Source organism: Crocodylus siamensis, chromosome 5, assembly GCF_052110815.1.
Source record: "Crocodylus siamensis isolate JL-2025a chromosome 5, ASM5211081v1, whole genome shotgun sequence".
NCBI classification, from domain to species: domain Eukaryota; kingdom Metazoa; phylum Chordata; order Crocodylia; family Crocodylidae; genus Crocodylus; species Crocodylus siamensis.
In genome coordinates, this window is record NC_143399.1 from 125,959,772 (window position 1) to 125,974,508 (window position 14,737).

Below are 14,737 nucleotides of genomic sequence, written 5' to 3' on the forward strand. Positions count from 1 at the left end.
GTAAAGCTTAAAGAGTTTATAGCACTCTAAGAAAGGAGTCCTATTGTTCAGGGCATAGGATGTTGGAAAACAATCCTTGCTAGCTCCTATCCTAGAAGAGGCAACCCATACCTATACCAGTATTTATTATCTGCGCATGCCCAGTGTATCTGTGCAGTACAAAGAACTCTTCCTTACCTCTTCCATTTCAAATGAGTCTGGAGGCTTGCAGTTTAGCCTAGACAACTTTCTGAGTGTTTGGGTCAAAAGCAAATTGGACTCCTTTCGTGTTCGATCTTTGGCAGGCATCTCAGATGAAGAAAGAAGGCAGGACTGCCTTGCAGGTATATGTGACAAGGCCAAAGTTTTTAATCCCAGCATTTGTGGAGTCTGGGATGTCAGTGCATCCTCCTCAGTGGGAAATTTCTCTTTTGTCACAGAGTCCAAGATCTTATTTTCAGAAAAGCCCATCCTGGTTTCTATACAGTCATCCATTCCAGCAGAGGCAGGAGACTGTTTTTCTCCAGCACTGAATGACTTTGAGTTTTCAGAAGCCTGAGCGCTCTGCTGTTTAACTGTTGCCTGTCTAGAAACTCTTCTCAAGAGCTCACCTATTCTTCTCCTCTTTGCTCTCATTTCCATAGCTGTTTTATTCTGCATATCCATCATGTTCTCTACTCCAGTGCTGTCTTCTGTTCTCTCTTGTTGGTTGTTAACATTGTTCAGCAAAGATGAAAAGGCACTAGCCACATGATCCAGGACTTCCAGTTGCCGAAAACGTTCTTAAAATTGACAGAAGTAAAAGAAAACATGTTTATGGAAAAATACATTGTGAATAAGGTAGGAATAATGCAGTCATGACAGAAATTATACCTATTGAATCAAACAAATTGGTCTAGGAGACTCAAGCTTTTCTGCCTTCTTTTCTTCAACGAGACTATGGGTGTGCCTATATAGTATGTTGTGCACTGTAATAGACATATCTGAGCTAGCTCATGTCTCAGAAAGAATCTAGTTGCAGTAGCATATAAGTTCATGTGCTTGAATAAATCAGTGTTCAAAGAGCTCCAAGCTACCATGGCTAGAATACTTCCAGTATTTGAGCTTGTTAGTATGCATGTCTCTGCATGCACCACCATGAGCCATAACTTGCCAATGCTCAAAACAAGCTGTTTTGAGAAGGAAACTTAGAGTTTTTTCACATCCCTTTGCTGTGGGTTTTTTTAATTCTCTTTATATCTCAAAGGCCAAATTTTGGTGAGTAGCTTCCAAGACAAAAATGGCAGTGCATACAAAGAATTATGTATAGATATGAATTTAGAAATTTAACCTTAGGTTCACATTTTTAAAGTTAAGTATAAAGACTTTATTACTTAGTTACACAAAGGCTCTCTACACCAAGTGGACAGTTTTAAATATTTATAAGGGCCATTAGTGTAAGTGACAATGAGGTTTTAAGTATTTTCATAGAATCAGAGAAAATTAGGGTTGGAAGAGACATCAGGAGGTCATCTAGTCCAAACCCCAGCTCAAAGCAGGACCATCCCCAACTAGATCATCCCAGCCAAGGGTTTGTCTAACTGGGTCTTAAAAACCTCCAAAGATGGAGAGTCCACTATCTCTCTGGGTAACCTGTTCCAGTGTTTTACTATCCTCCTAGAGAGAACGTTTTTTCCTAATATCTAACCTAAACCTTCCTTGCTGCAACTTGAGACCATTGCTCCCTGTTCTGTCATCTGTCACCACTAAGAACAGCCTAGCTCCATCCTCCTTGGAGCCACCCTTCAGGTAGTGGAAGCACTGGCATTATGTGCTTAAAGATAAATATCGATTCACATGCTTTACTAAAAAGAGGCCATACATGTTACATGTATGTAAACAGGGAATTGAGCATATGCAACAATTGATTATCTGCACGAGCATAATGGATTTTAAAAGAAAATTACTGTCAAGAAACTCATTAAGGGCTTGATCAAATCCCCTAAAGTCAGTCTTTCCAGTGACTTCAGAAAGGGCTGGACCAGGATATCTGAAGTGCTAACCCAGTAGCATACCTGGGTGGGTGTAACTGAGGCACCAACCACATGAACTGAGGAGGGAGGGAGGGGCAGGGAGAGGGGTGAAAAAATAGCTGCCACTGCAGCAGCAGCTGACTGTACCACCACAGCTGGCACCATGGCAGCCGAGTGCTGTCTCCTGCATCCTGCTACACCTCCGGTCCTAACTGTACTACTCTGTATTAGATAGTGCTTATGTTAGTAGCTCTGTTGAACTCCTAGGTCTATTTTGTATATTACTCAGGCCCCTGGCAGACATTAAAGGATAGGCATGATGGGACCTGATACAGGTTCCCATCAACTGCACTTCCTACCATGCCACACATGGAGCAGGGGAAGCTTTCCAGCATTGGGCTCCCCTTGCACCAGCAGGTAGCCAGCTGGACTCCCTGTACTCCCCTGGCTGGAAGTCCCAGCCAGCTTATTGGAGCTCTCAGCCATGGGAGCACATGATGCGCTCTCCACCTGGGGACCCTGATCAACTTAGGGGTCCTCCCAGCCTCTGAAGCACATGGAAGTCTTGATAGGCTCTCATGTGCTCCAGAGGCTGAGCACTGGCTACACATTCAATTAAAGGTGCAATAGTAACTAGCCACAAAATTATTACGCATATATGTAATAACCTTGTGGCTTATTCCTTGTTTTATGAAGCCACTAATTGACTGAACATGTAGCCAGGTTACTACTTAAGATGTGATTAACCAGTTAATCATTTCTTAAGTGTAACATCTGTCAGGGGCCTCACTGTAAGTAAGGGGTCCAAAAACCAGCCATAAGTTCTTAGATAAAAGAGGACATATCTTGATTCCTTTGTTGAGGATGAATACCCTTTACCTTACTAAGCTCAGTGAGGAAGGTGCTACTCCAGTGAGCAAGGGTAGCATATTCTGATCTCAAGTATTTACAACTGGCTGCATTAAAAAAATACTATAAATTAGCTATACCCATTAGTTAAGTAATATATTGTATTCCAATGAGCAGTTTGATGTATCAACCAATACAACCCCTAGAGGATATGTTCTTGTTTTCTGAGCAACAGACACAGCAAAAAGCCTCCATGAAGAAATTCTATAAAAGTTGCCATAATCTGATAAGTTTATTAACTCGCTATAGTTTTGAATACTACTCTATGACATAACAGCAAAAGATAAATGACTTAGTTTTTTTACTTAATACATTTTGGAAATTTCCATCTCAGGAAAATTCTGTGGCATTATTGACAAAAGCACCGCAACCCTTCTGCATGTGTACTTTCTCTCAAACCTCCCCTGTAACAATGGGAATGTCAAAAGGGTTCCTGCTTCCTTCAGAGAGTCACTGAGGAGAATAGAAGGAAAAAAGCTAATATTCTTGGCTGCCATTTCTCTTAGACAGCAGACAAAAATATTGCATGTGGTCCGTGTGCAGACTGATATTAGAGTTGCTTCACCAAAGATTAGATAACAAAGGAACATTTAACATGGAACTGAACTGGAGCGAAGCACCAGGGATGAATATCATGACAGACAATTCCTGACTATTATAGTTTCTCTATGACTCATATTTTTCCAACAGAGCTTGCTTTTAACTCCTGAGCATCTTGCGATTCCCTTCCTTTGCTCTTATTTTATATTACAAGTTAATGTAAAAGTTGTTCACGAGTTTTGAATTTAAAAAATAACCACTGAATTTACCAACATACAGAATACATTACTGTATTTGTGATATAACATTTTTATTGCCATGAGCTTGGGATGACAATGTAAACCAGGTCAGAATGTAAAAATGCCAAATGCTGGGCAGAATAACTTTTTCTGATTTGAATCACAACCAAACTTCTTGAAATAAGAAGTAGCTTTTGACACACTGTTTTGCTCTGTAATCTGTTTCAATCAGCTTGTGACAGCTAATGAATGGACTAAATGATGGGGAAAATAATAAATAGGAAAAAATAATTATTCCGAATGCAGTAAATGCACAGGATTTGATTTGTATCTGACAACTGCATAGATGTTGATCAAGTTGCACATCAGGCTAACTTTGTTTCAGTTACTAACCTTCCTCATGGAAGTAATGTCACTGATTTCAATGGGCTTTCCCCCATGAGAAACCCTTAAACCTATGAGTAAAATATGCAGGCAGGGATTTAGCCCAGATTACCCCATCTTACAAATCTTTCCTGACTCAGGCAATCTTTATTTCTGATGCCTATAATCCTTTTGAAGTCACTGGAACTATTCATATGAATATTCACATTACAACTGTGTGAATCCAATTACAATATTATTGTTCCCAGCACCAGTTACAAAACAGTTGAACTTTGTACTATAAATGACACCTTAGGGAATAGATCTGAACTTCCTTTGAAACTAGAAATTGCAACTGTGTTGTAATTGTCTCAAGGGACAATTGTGTTATAAACAAGCACAGTGACTAAGTTACACAACTTGTATAATTTGAACAGCGTCTAAGGATTTCTAAGGTCAGGACATAAATCATTTAGGAAACAAAACATTTTAGTTAACCTTTGCCAAAGCCCCACGGTAACTAATCTAGAAGACTATGACAGAAGAATATGGAATGTAAAGGTAGTCCTCAATGAAATGAATGAGATCATGCTGGGGTGTTTAAGACCTGGTCGGAAATTCTGTAGCAAAATATTTTTGAGTAGTAAAGGCAATTGCCACAAAGGCTAAACTTTTCCATTGGGGAATCTAGATTGTATGGAAATCTTTCCATTCACCATTTGGAAAATGCAAAATGAAATACTAATGTTGGTATATGTCATCCCTTATCAAATCATTTCAGATCAGTTCCATATTAATCCCAAGTTGCTGCCACACCTCGTAAAAGTTATTGTTTCAGTATCTGGTGTCCCTTTTCTCCTTTATGGGCTGGGTTTAGTGGCTAGACTCCACTGTGGTTGAACATATTATAGCACATAATGAAAGCCATGTGACCACAGTGCATCATGGGAAATGGTGGTGGAGAACCCAACTCAGAGAAAAGAAAGGGACCACAACGCATTTGAAGTACAGCCCCAAGAATAGTGCTTCAAATGCACCAGCTAAAGGGGCAAAGATGAATGTCAAAGACAGAACAAAACCATTTAGATTAAGAAAGCTTGATTTTAAAAATAAAAAACATGAAAATGAAATGTTTCCATGTTTCTGAATTGCAATTTTTCTAAATTGTCTGATTGCAAATAATTTTTATATTAAATTATCAAAATTTTCCAAATGACAAATTTTGCATGTGAAGTCCATGACCTCCACAGAAATCATCAGCACGTATGTCAAATTCCAGCTCCATTTAGATCAAGGGGAGTTTTATCAGTGATGTTTACAATATTACCTAGGAAATTATCTAGAAACTTGTAGAGATCTCAACTCATGAAAATCTGGCTCTGATTGTGTGTACTGCACTTTTTAAAAAAATATTTTCTCAAGGGTGCATCTACACAAGGCAATGCTCAGTAGACTAATTTTATCGCACATTAGCACATCATGGAAAAAGCTGTGCTAATGCACTAATGTGCAGTAGAAATAATCTACTGAGCATTAAGCATCATGAAAAGACCATGTGCCAGTGTTACTGGGCAGTGACACTGTTTGCTGCACATTTAGTTAATACCTCATATTACAGGTACTAAATTTAATGCACAATAACAACACCACATTAATGCACATATAGATGTGCCCATTGTCTATACAGAAACTGAAATTCCACTAAATAAACAGGAGAATCAACTAATAAAAGGCTAATAAGCACCAAAGACAGACAAGATTCCTTGGGTACATCTGATATCTTTTATTAGATCAATTCAAATAGTTGGAAAAATTCTTCTTTGCAAGCTTTCAGGTGCAAACGTTCTTCGTCAGACTGAGGAAGCATCTGCAGTTGACCTGTACTCTTCCTGGATAGAATAGAAGCCAGAGGCCAGTATGCATGAGAGAATACCAATCAGTAAAAATGCAAACTGAAACAGTCAATGGGTGAGAAACAGGTGTGGGGGGAGGGGAATGTAGACCTGGTGATGAGAATATAGCTAGTAAATTGTAGAAAGGTTACCTGGGGTATCAAATGTTAGGCAGATTATAATGTGTCACAAATCCAAGGTCTATTTTTTATATCCAGTAGGCTGGTGAAGTGACATTTGTAGGCTTGTCTGTGAAAGGTGTTTTGTAAATTCCCTTTGAGGATTAGAACTGAGAGATTGGAGAGAGAATGGTTTTCTTGCGAGAAATGTGCCTCCACAGGTAATTGGGTATTCTTGTCTTTGATACATTTTCAGTGTGTGTTCATTCTGATATGCAGCTGTAGTTTGGTTTTTCCTGCATATTTTCCATCAGGGCATTTAGCGTACTGGATGGAATATATTACATTTCTGGAGGTGCAGGTATAAGATACAGGAATGTTGATGGTTCTGTTGTGGGGTGTAGTAATTGTGGAAGTGGTAGAGATATCCTGGCAAGTTTTACATTTCTTGTCCTGGCATGTTCTGGATCCATTTGGTGTGTTTTGGTCTGTAGGAAGTTTCCTTCTAGTGATGAGGTTGGCGAGATTCGGTGCTTGTTTAAAGGTAGGATAGGTGGTTCTGGGAAGATTTCTTTAAGAATTGGGTTTTCTAGTATGGGTTGCAATTGTTTGAGGAGTTTCCATATAGGTTCCAGGGAGGGATGATATGCCATAGCTAGTGGTGTGCGATTCATGGGGGTTTTCTTTCTGTACTGCAGTGATTCTTCATGTGGTATCTGGGTGGCTCTTTCAGAAGAGTGATCTATCTCTCTGGAGAAGTTTCCTTGTTCAGTGAAAGCCCTTTTGAGAGTTGTAAGGTGTTCTCCTCAGTGCAAATTCAGTGGTATCGAAGGGCCTGGCTGTACATTACAGCTTTCTCGGTGTGTTTAGGGCGATTGCTGGTCCTGTGCAGTTATATATGTTGGTCTGTGGGTTTCTTGTATATGGAGGTCTGTATTTTACCATTCTGAATAGTGATCATAGTGTCTAAAAAGGAAATGTTGGTACTGGAGTATTCAAGAGATAGTCTGATGGACGGGTGATGATTGTTGAATTTCTAATCAAAATCAATCCGAGATTGCAGGTTTTCAGTTCAAATGATGAAAATGTCATCAATATATCTTAAGTATAGTAAGGTTTTGATGGTGCAGTCCTTGAAAAATTCTTCTTCCAGGTGGCTCATAAGTTGGCATATTATGGGGCTATTTTGGTGCCCATAGCTGTGCCCATGGTCTGGAGGAAGTGTTGGTTATTGAAAGTGAAGTTGTTGTGTACGAGGATGAAGTGTATAAGTTCAGTAATAGCTTTAGGTCTGTACTCTGAGTTATAAACTTTATCTTGTAGATATGTAAGGTGGGCTTGGATGCCATCCTGGTGTGAGATGTTGCTGGTACTGTCCATGGTGGCTAGAAGGGTGTTGCTGGGAAGGTGGTCTATGTTTTTAAGTTTTCATAGAAAATTTGTTGCATCTTGGACAAAACTCACTGTTTGGGTGACAACAGGTTTTAGGATTGAGTTGATGAAACCTAATATTTCCTCAGTTACGGCTCCATACTTGGATATGATAGGTCTGATAGGTTTCCCTTGTTTGCGGATTTTAGGGAACATTTTACATGACTGGCATTCTCACATGCATACTGGCCTCTGGTTTCTATTCTATTCCATCCAGAAAAAACACAGGCCAACTGCAGATGCTTCCTCAGCCTGATGAAGGGTTTTTGTAACTGAAAGTTTGTAAAGAAGAATGATTCCAACTATTTGAGTTAGTCTAATAAAAGATATGAGATTTACCCAAAGAACCTTGTCTGCCTATGTCCTTAGACCAACATGGCTACAACCTATACTCCCATAAGCACCGAATACATTTTAAAAGGTCAGCTCTTGGGGTAATGCTGACAATAGATCTAGGAAAATAATAAACCAGACTTTCCTGTTCAAGCATGTAGTTTAACCACTATAACCACCAACCTGAAGTTAGATAGGACTTCACTTGGAAATGAATAGCCAAGAAATCAAAGACCACCACTAGGATCACTCTTCCCATCTTCCTCCTCTTTTTCATTCACTCATTTCCTCTACATCCCAAAGTACAACTTACTCCTCTCTACCATGGTTTGTCTACATAGAGAATTTAGTGCAGACTGTGTTAGGCTGTGCATTTATAGTTCACTAACTATTCTGCACAAATTTCCATGTGGACCCTCTTAGCAATAAGTGCTAGATATACTGCTCTGCTTTTAAAATAGAGTAAGTTACCTCTTAATAAAGTTATATCTAACGTGTTTTAAGACTGCCTGTATAGGAAGTAAAGGCAGAGTAGCTAATGAATTGGAAACTTATACTTATTTTGCATACTAACTTCCTTATATAAACAACCTCTCTGTTTTATTTTGTTCCCTATTCTTCCTCTCATTCACTCCTTGAGTTTGCTCCACCTCCTTCAGTTTCCCCTTCTTCATTGCATTCTTAGTGATTTTTCTCATTCTATGTCCTCCCTTCTGTCTGAGGAGTTACACAAACACCCATGAGAAACCTGGTTGGTGCATGGGTTTGCTGCATATAGTGCTTGTTAAAAAACAGAGAAACATTTGCAGTAAGGGTATGACATTTCTGTTACATTCCGCATACTGCTTTCTTGATGACATTTCTACAAAGAATGTATACAGTATGTATGAGATTCTGCCTTGCTGAATGTCTCAAGAGCAAACAAAAGCTCTTGAGAGCCATCTGGCTATACCGTGTAGCAAACAGGAGGGTAAACTGCGTAACAATTAGACTTTCAGAGGGGTGGAATATAGACCACACACACACACAAAAAAGGAAGCTGTGTCTAACAGAAGGAAAGCAATGGTGTGATCAATAGTTTGTGGCAATATGTACCAAATAAAGCTAGTCAAAAGGGGAGACATTACAAAATATTCTCCCTGAAACATCTCCCATTTACATTTAAAATACTGCAGTTTGAGGCCAGTGTTTAACCTTGAGAAGAGATCCTTACTGCTCTCTGAATATGCTTATAAGTACTAGAAAGTAGGTTGTAACATCTTGACACTACAGAATGCATCTATTTGTATGAGAAGGGGCAGCATGCTGTAAACAAGAAAATAAAAGTGAATGCAGTGAAGAATTCTACCTATTTTAGTTTTGTATGAGACACAGAGTACTTGGACTATACAAAGGAATATAATTCCAGCCTCTGGTACCATTCCTTCTGTTTGGTACACTTGCATATTACACTACAAATAATTCCATTACTGAATGAAAATGGAGATAAGAGTTTGACCCATTGAAACTACAAAGTGTGACCATGACCACAATAAAGACCAATAGATTTTCATAATGATGATGACTTTCACCTGCTAATTGCTGTATTGAGCTTATAACTGCAATTTGAGATGAAGCACCTCTTTAAGCAGACGTCCCAACTGACCCTCACAAAACTTCAAGTGATAGACAATTCACCTCGTGTCTATATAAATTATTCCAATGACAAATGACCCTCACCATATAACATTTACATCTTCAGTTTAATTATTTATTCTAGCATCAGAACCCAAACATTGAATATTATTTTTGTATCTTCTAGATTAAAGAGCCTGCTAGCATCAGAATTTTTTCTTCCAAGTAGGCATTCTTATTGACCATGATTAAGTCACCTCTTAACCTTTTCCTTGATAAGATAAAAAATGACTCTCTAATATGTTTTCCAGGCTTCAAATTATTACTAAAACTTTTTTCAATCTTTTCCAATTTCTCAACATCCATGGAGGGTGGAACAATACAAGTATAACCATGTTTAAAAAATTACTGTAAAAGCCTGTGTCCCAGGTGATATTAACAGCATTATATTAAGATAGCTGTAGCATGGTTTTCCCTTGTGGCAAGATCTTGTCTGTGAAGTGCACTTGATATGTGGTTGCTACAAAATAACACACACAAATAAATAAAAGGCCAGGCTTATCCCTCTTAAATAATGAAAGATTAATGGACTTCTAATATAATCTTCATCTATAGTTTTCTGCACATGTGCTCTATGAAACAGTTATGTCAGAGGACCCGACTAGAAACACTGTTAAACAGAATTAATTGTATTTTGAAAATATCAGGAAACAATTAAACAGTACCTCTGCACCATCATGTTGATGTCCCCCTAAATACAGTATTGGGACCTCATGCATCTTCTCTCTTAACACCCTTTTCCCCTTGCTCCAAGTCTTCCACATTTTCATAGTTCCACCACTGCTGAAATTCAATCTGCTTCCACAGGATTTCCCTGCTTACCATATAAATCAGGATTCTCAACATCCATACGCTGCTTTTGAGCTTCCAGAAAGACACAGATATTGATCCCTTTGGCTACGGAAGCACTACTGAGGAATCGAGAAGGGAGTTTAGTGCAGATGTCAGGTTCTTCTTTACCAAACCCCAAATCCAGTAGAATCTCAACTGGATCCTTTTCCCAGAGCTGCAGCAATTCAGTGATGCTGTGTTGAAAACATTAAAATAATTCATGTAACTCTCTTCACATTGCCCTTCTCTTTGTTTAGCTATTACATGATTTAACCCTTTATCAACAACTTCCTCTCCATCCACCTCATCCTCCCACTAATACTTGATTAACATTGGAAACATTAACAAATATGAAGACTGAATTCCTCTCCCTACCCATATAATAGTTAAGGCCTATGCTACCACAGATTAGCCTTTTAGAGTACCCCAAAAAGATGTCAAACCTTCCCCTGATTTCTGAACCAAAGTCGACTGAAGTCACTGGTAATCCAACTATTGACAGCAATGAATTTTGGAGCAGTTACCCAATAATCAGTAGAGGACCATCTTTGCTCTTACCAAACCAAATGAGAAGACTTCAGTGGATATTGGGTCAGGTATATCTTTTTTTTTTCCATAGTGCATTTGTTATTTTTTAACATTTTCTAAACTGGACTAATTATTACTATGTTGGATTTAAAACATCTAAACTTTACTAACCTAGTGGGTGCACTAGTAAGAGAATAAGATGAGTTGAAACTATTCCATCTTGACATAACAGGACTTTCTGCAAACTGATGCAGGCATCTACAGTAGTTGGAAGAAGCAACAATGAAATGTGTTTACTCTTGTGGCCCTCTGGGATGTCATTATGATTTTTTTCTAGAGTAAACATTTGCATTTTGTCTTTGTGTATAATGATACATAATAGCAACGTCTTTGAAGAAGAGCATGTATGATACCGTGGCAATCTCAAGAACAGTATGTTACAGTAGGTGTCAGAACGTAGGTGTTAGGTACCAGTAAATGCTAATTATAAAGGTGGCAAAATGTCTCACTTTTGACAGATGGTGGCTCTTTGGGGAACCTTTCAGGAGCACACTTTCTCTAGCCACCTACTTCTAAAAGATATAATTGCTGTTAACAAAGTTTCAGAGGGAGTAGGCACAGTGAGTAGCAGTAACAGCAGGAACAACATCTCAAAATAATTTCTTAACACAGTTAAGCTTTTTGATTTTAACTGATAATCTGGATATGGATGACTTAAGGAGTTATTCATTGTAAAAGGAATAATTTGTAACCTGACACTCTTTACTCATATTAGTTACAAATTTCATGCTTCTATACTAGAAACACTTAACTTTATTCATGTGCACCTAGACCAGTCAATGGCAATTATATGTTTTGGATGAAAAAGTGATCTTTTTTTATCCTTCCAGCTTGTCCTGTAACAAAGAGCTTAAGCAAGCTTTACATGCTACCTAGAGGTGCTGTATTTTGATACTAAAGTTAAAAATCTATGTACATAATCAAATTGCTACTTTAAATAAACTGAAATGGAAAATTCCTTCTTTTGAAAAACTGAATAGATGGTATAGCTATGCAGTGTCTGAAACCTACCTCATATAGCTTTGCACAGTCATCTGTACCATTCCTGATTGAGACAAGAAAACTGAAAATAAATATATTTATATATATATATAATGTTTATAGGTTTACTTTCTTATGCCCCTCAGAACAGAAATGTCTAATTAAAAAAATTAAACATATGTAAGATTTATTTCACTGATATGAAACCAATACCTTGGGGTGTGTACAGAAGTTGCTTTTTTAACCATGACTTACAGCACTTTAAACATGGGTAGAGCACTTTAAATTAATCTTTATTAAATGAGGTATTGAAGTTGAAGCGCTGTATTTTATTGCACATTATCAACCTATAGCGCTTCAGATAACTTCTGTATGCTGGTTAAATTTCTGACCAGTGGAGAAGCCTCAGGAGGCTGTGGAGCACCCCCTGCCTCCAAGCCTGGAAAGTGCAAAGAGGATCAAAGCTGCTCTCTGCCCCACCAAACATTGCACTTCTGTTATGTTTAAGAATGCTGTAACTTTATAGTGCTATAAAAAGTGCTCTAAATTACAGTGCTGTAAAATGTGCACAGAGCACTTCTGTACACACCCTCAATTAGTGTGTGTGTGTGTGTGTGTGTGTGTGTGTGTGTGTATTCTGGCCTATACATGAAGAGAGATTGGCCCTCCCACTGATTTGTTCTAGGCATAGATGATGAATTTACCAAAATATTACATTGGATTAATTGTTAGAAAGATAGATGCCTTTGAACTTGATGGACCTTTAAGAGCATATACCAGATTCCTTATACTTAAGTGAAAGAATTCTTAAGGGAGCTTCCTTTGAATTGTAAAATTGCTGAAAGACATAGCTAAACAATTTGAGAAGCAAACAGATAAATTCTTAAGTATTCTAGAGTTTTGATTATCACCCTCTTCCGAAGAGTTTTCTAATAAAACTATCTTAGTTTAAATTCATGTCATAGTCTTAGCTTACACTGATATAATCTTTCTGGCTGTCTCTACATAAGATATATACTGTGCAGTAGGTCATTATTACTGCACAATAGCTCGTTAATACTGTGCAGTAGCATCACAGGGTATGAACTGTCATGACATTAGTGCACAGTAGTAATGAGCTACTGCGCAGTCAGCATCACCAGGAAGCCATGTGGGGATGCTATGCAAGTACTAAATGACTGCACAGTCAGCATCTCATGTAGATGTGGCCTCTGTGTAGGAAAGACTAACAGGTCTAATGCAGTACCCAGAGAAATATTTCCATCAATTGCACCGCTCACTTCTGTAAACTGGCAAGATAAGGATGCAGCGTGTGGTGTCTGTATCTACTCACTTCTGTTTCCAACAATGAAATAACACATTCCTGGAAAAGCTTCTTGTCTTGTTTTTTATCAGTTTGCCATACACATTCTTATGGCTTACCCACTACAAAGACACGCATCCAAATTAGAAGTGTAAAGAATATTGATATCCCATACTCACTGAAGTAACATAAACCAGAGCCTCTAACAAGAATCTCCAAGCACAATTTGTGTAAGAATCTGCTTTTTGACTTCTAATATAATTTACACCCTTTCTTAGTTTCATGCAATCAAAATCTGTGTATACTAATTTACTAGGTGTTCTTAAAGATAAGAGAAATCAAAGAGCTCTTCTCGTTCCATCTTTCAAAAGAACTTGATATGCTGCCACCAGAAACTTAACTTGGAAATGAAATGATCAATAGCTGATGTTATTGGGAGTGAAATTCTAGAATTCTGGAACTGCTGGAGTAGTCATGGAATATAACGTAACTAGCCTGTCAGCAAAGAGCTAAGTCATCCTTGCTGAGGATACGTGCTGCATAGTAGCTTTCATCCATGGGTAAGGTCTCCACTTCCTCCCTCTCTTGAATTTTTAAGAGAAAGTACTCATTCAGTACTTATCAGGCAGACTGATATTTTAGGATATTACACGTTCTTTTCTATACATCGCATTACAAGAAGGCCATAGTAGAAGTTACATTTCTTGATTTTTTTTTTCTATGCTAGGTACTAGAAACATTTAATTTGATGACTGTCTGACTTGGAGGATGCTGTGAGGGGAAATAATGCCCTTTCAAAAACAAACAGAAAGACTGGAGAATGCACATTGTAGACTTACGGCAATATCTATTGTTTCAGGGTGGCTAGGGCATCTTAAGACATGATGTCTGAATAAGAACAGGATATTAGGCAAAACGATACTTTGGAGACCCACACCTCTTGATTGTGAAGAAATAACAATTTGAGCATATGGTGTTAGAATATGAACATTACTAAACAATAATTGGGGTTCAGAATAGTGTTCAGGATGTGAAAACTTTGGGGGATAGACAGGGAATGGAAGTTTGGGTTTCTGGCTGCCTTTTAAATACTTCCATCCCCAGCATAATATGTGTACCTGTTAAAACCAGATGACAAGAAAGGCAGGGAGACTGCAAGAATCAGAAGTGTTTAAATCAACTTGAAGAGCCAGATCCTTCATATCTTAATGTAAATCAAACATAGATAGCTCTGTTGACTTCGGCTAAGATATGTCCATTTTCATTAGTGGAGAATGACCCTGAGGCCACATACAGACAGTCAAAAAAACAGGGGAGGAATCAATCCAAGTGACCTAGTTTAAATTGGGAGTGAACAATATATATGTTTTCCCTTGTGGGGTGGGGGGGTGCAGGCAGGAGGTGCTCCTGCATATGCCAGTAGGCCCTGCAGGCTCCCTAGGCTGCCAGAGACTCCCAGGCACAGCAGAGCACCTGGGCCACCCCTGACTGGTAGCCAGGCATGGGTAAACATGCCCCCTGCTCCCTGCCAGAGCACCCTGGA

At 38.5% G+C, this 14,737-nt stretch overlaps 1 protein-coding gene across 1 annotated transcript in view; it reads right to left on the reverse strand.

The window, feature by feature from the left end:
* The window catches only part of ITPRID1 (ITPR interacting domain containing 1), a 53,774-nt gene extending 41,821 nt beyond the window's left edge, over window positions 1-11,953 (reverse strand). The window contains exons 1-4 of the mRNA XM_090050254.1: window positions 11,922-11,953; window positions 11,022-11,108; window positions 10,314-10,516; window positions 178-761 (exon numbers count right to left, since the gene is read on the reverse strand). Coding sequence (XP_089906380.1) covers window positions 178-761; window positions 10,314-10,516; window positions 11,022-11,108; window positions 11,922-11,953 — 906 coding nt within the window. The remainder of the gene's footprint in view (window positions 1-177; window positions 762-10,313; window positions 10,517-11,021; window positions 11,109-11,921) is intronic.
* Between the last annotated feature and the right edge of the window lie 2,784 nt (window positions 11,954-14,737).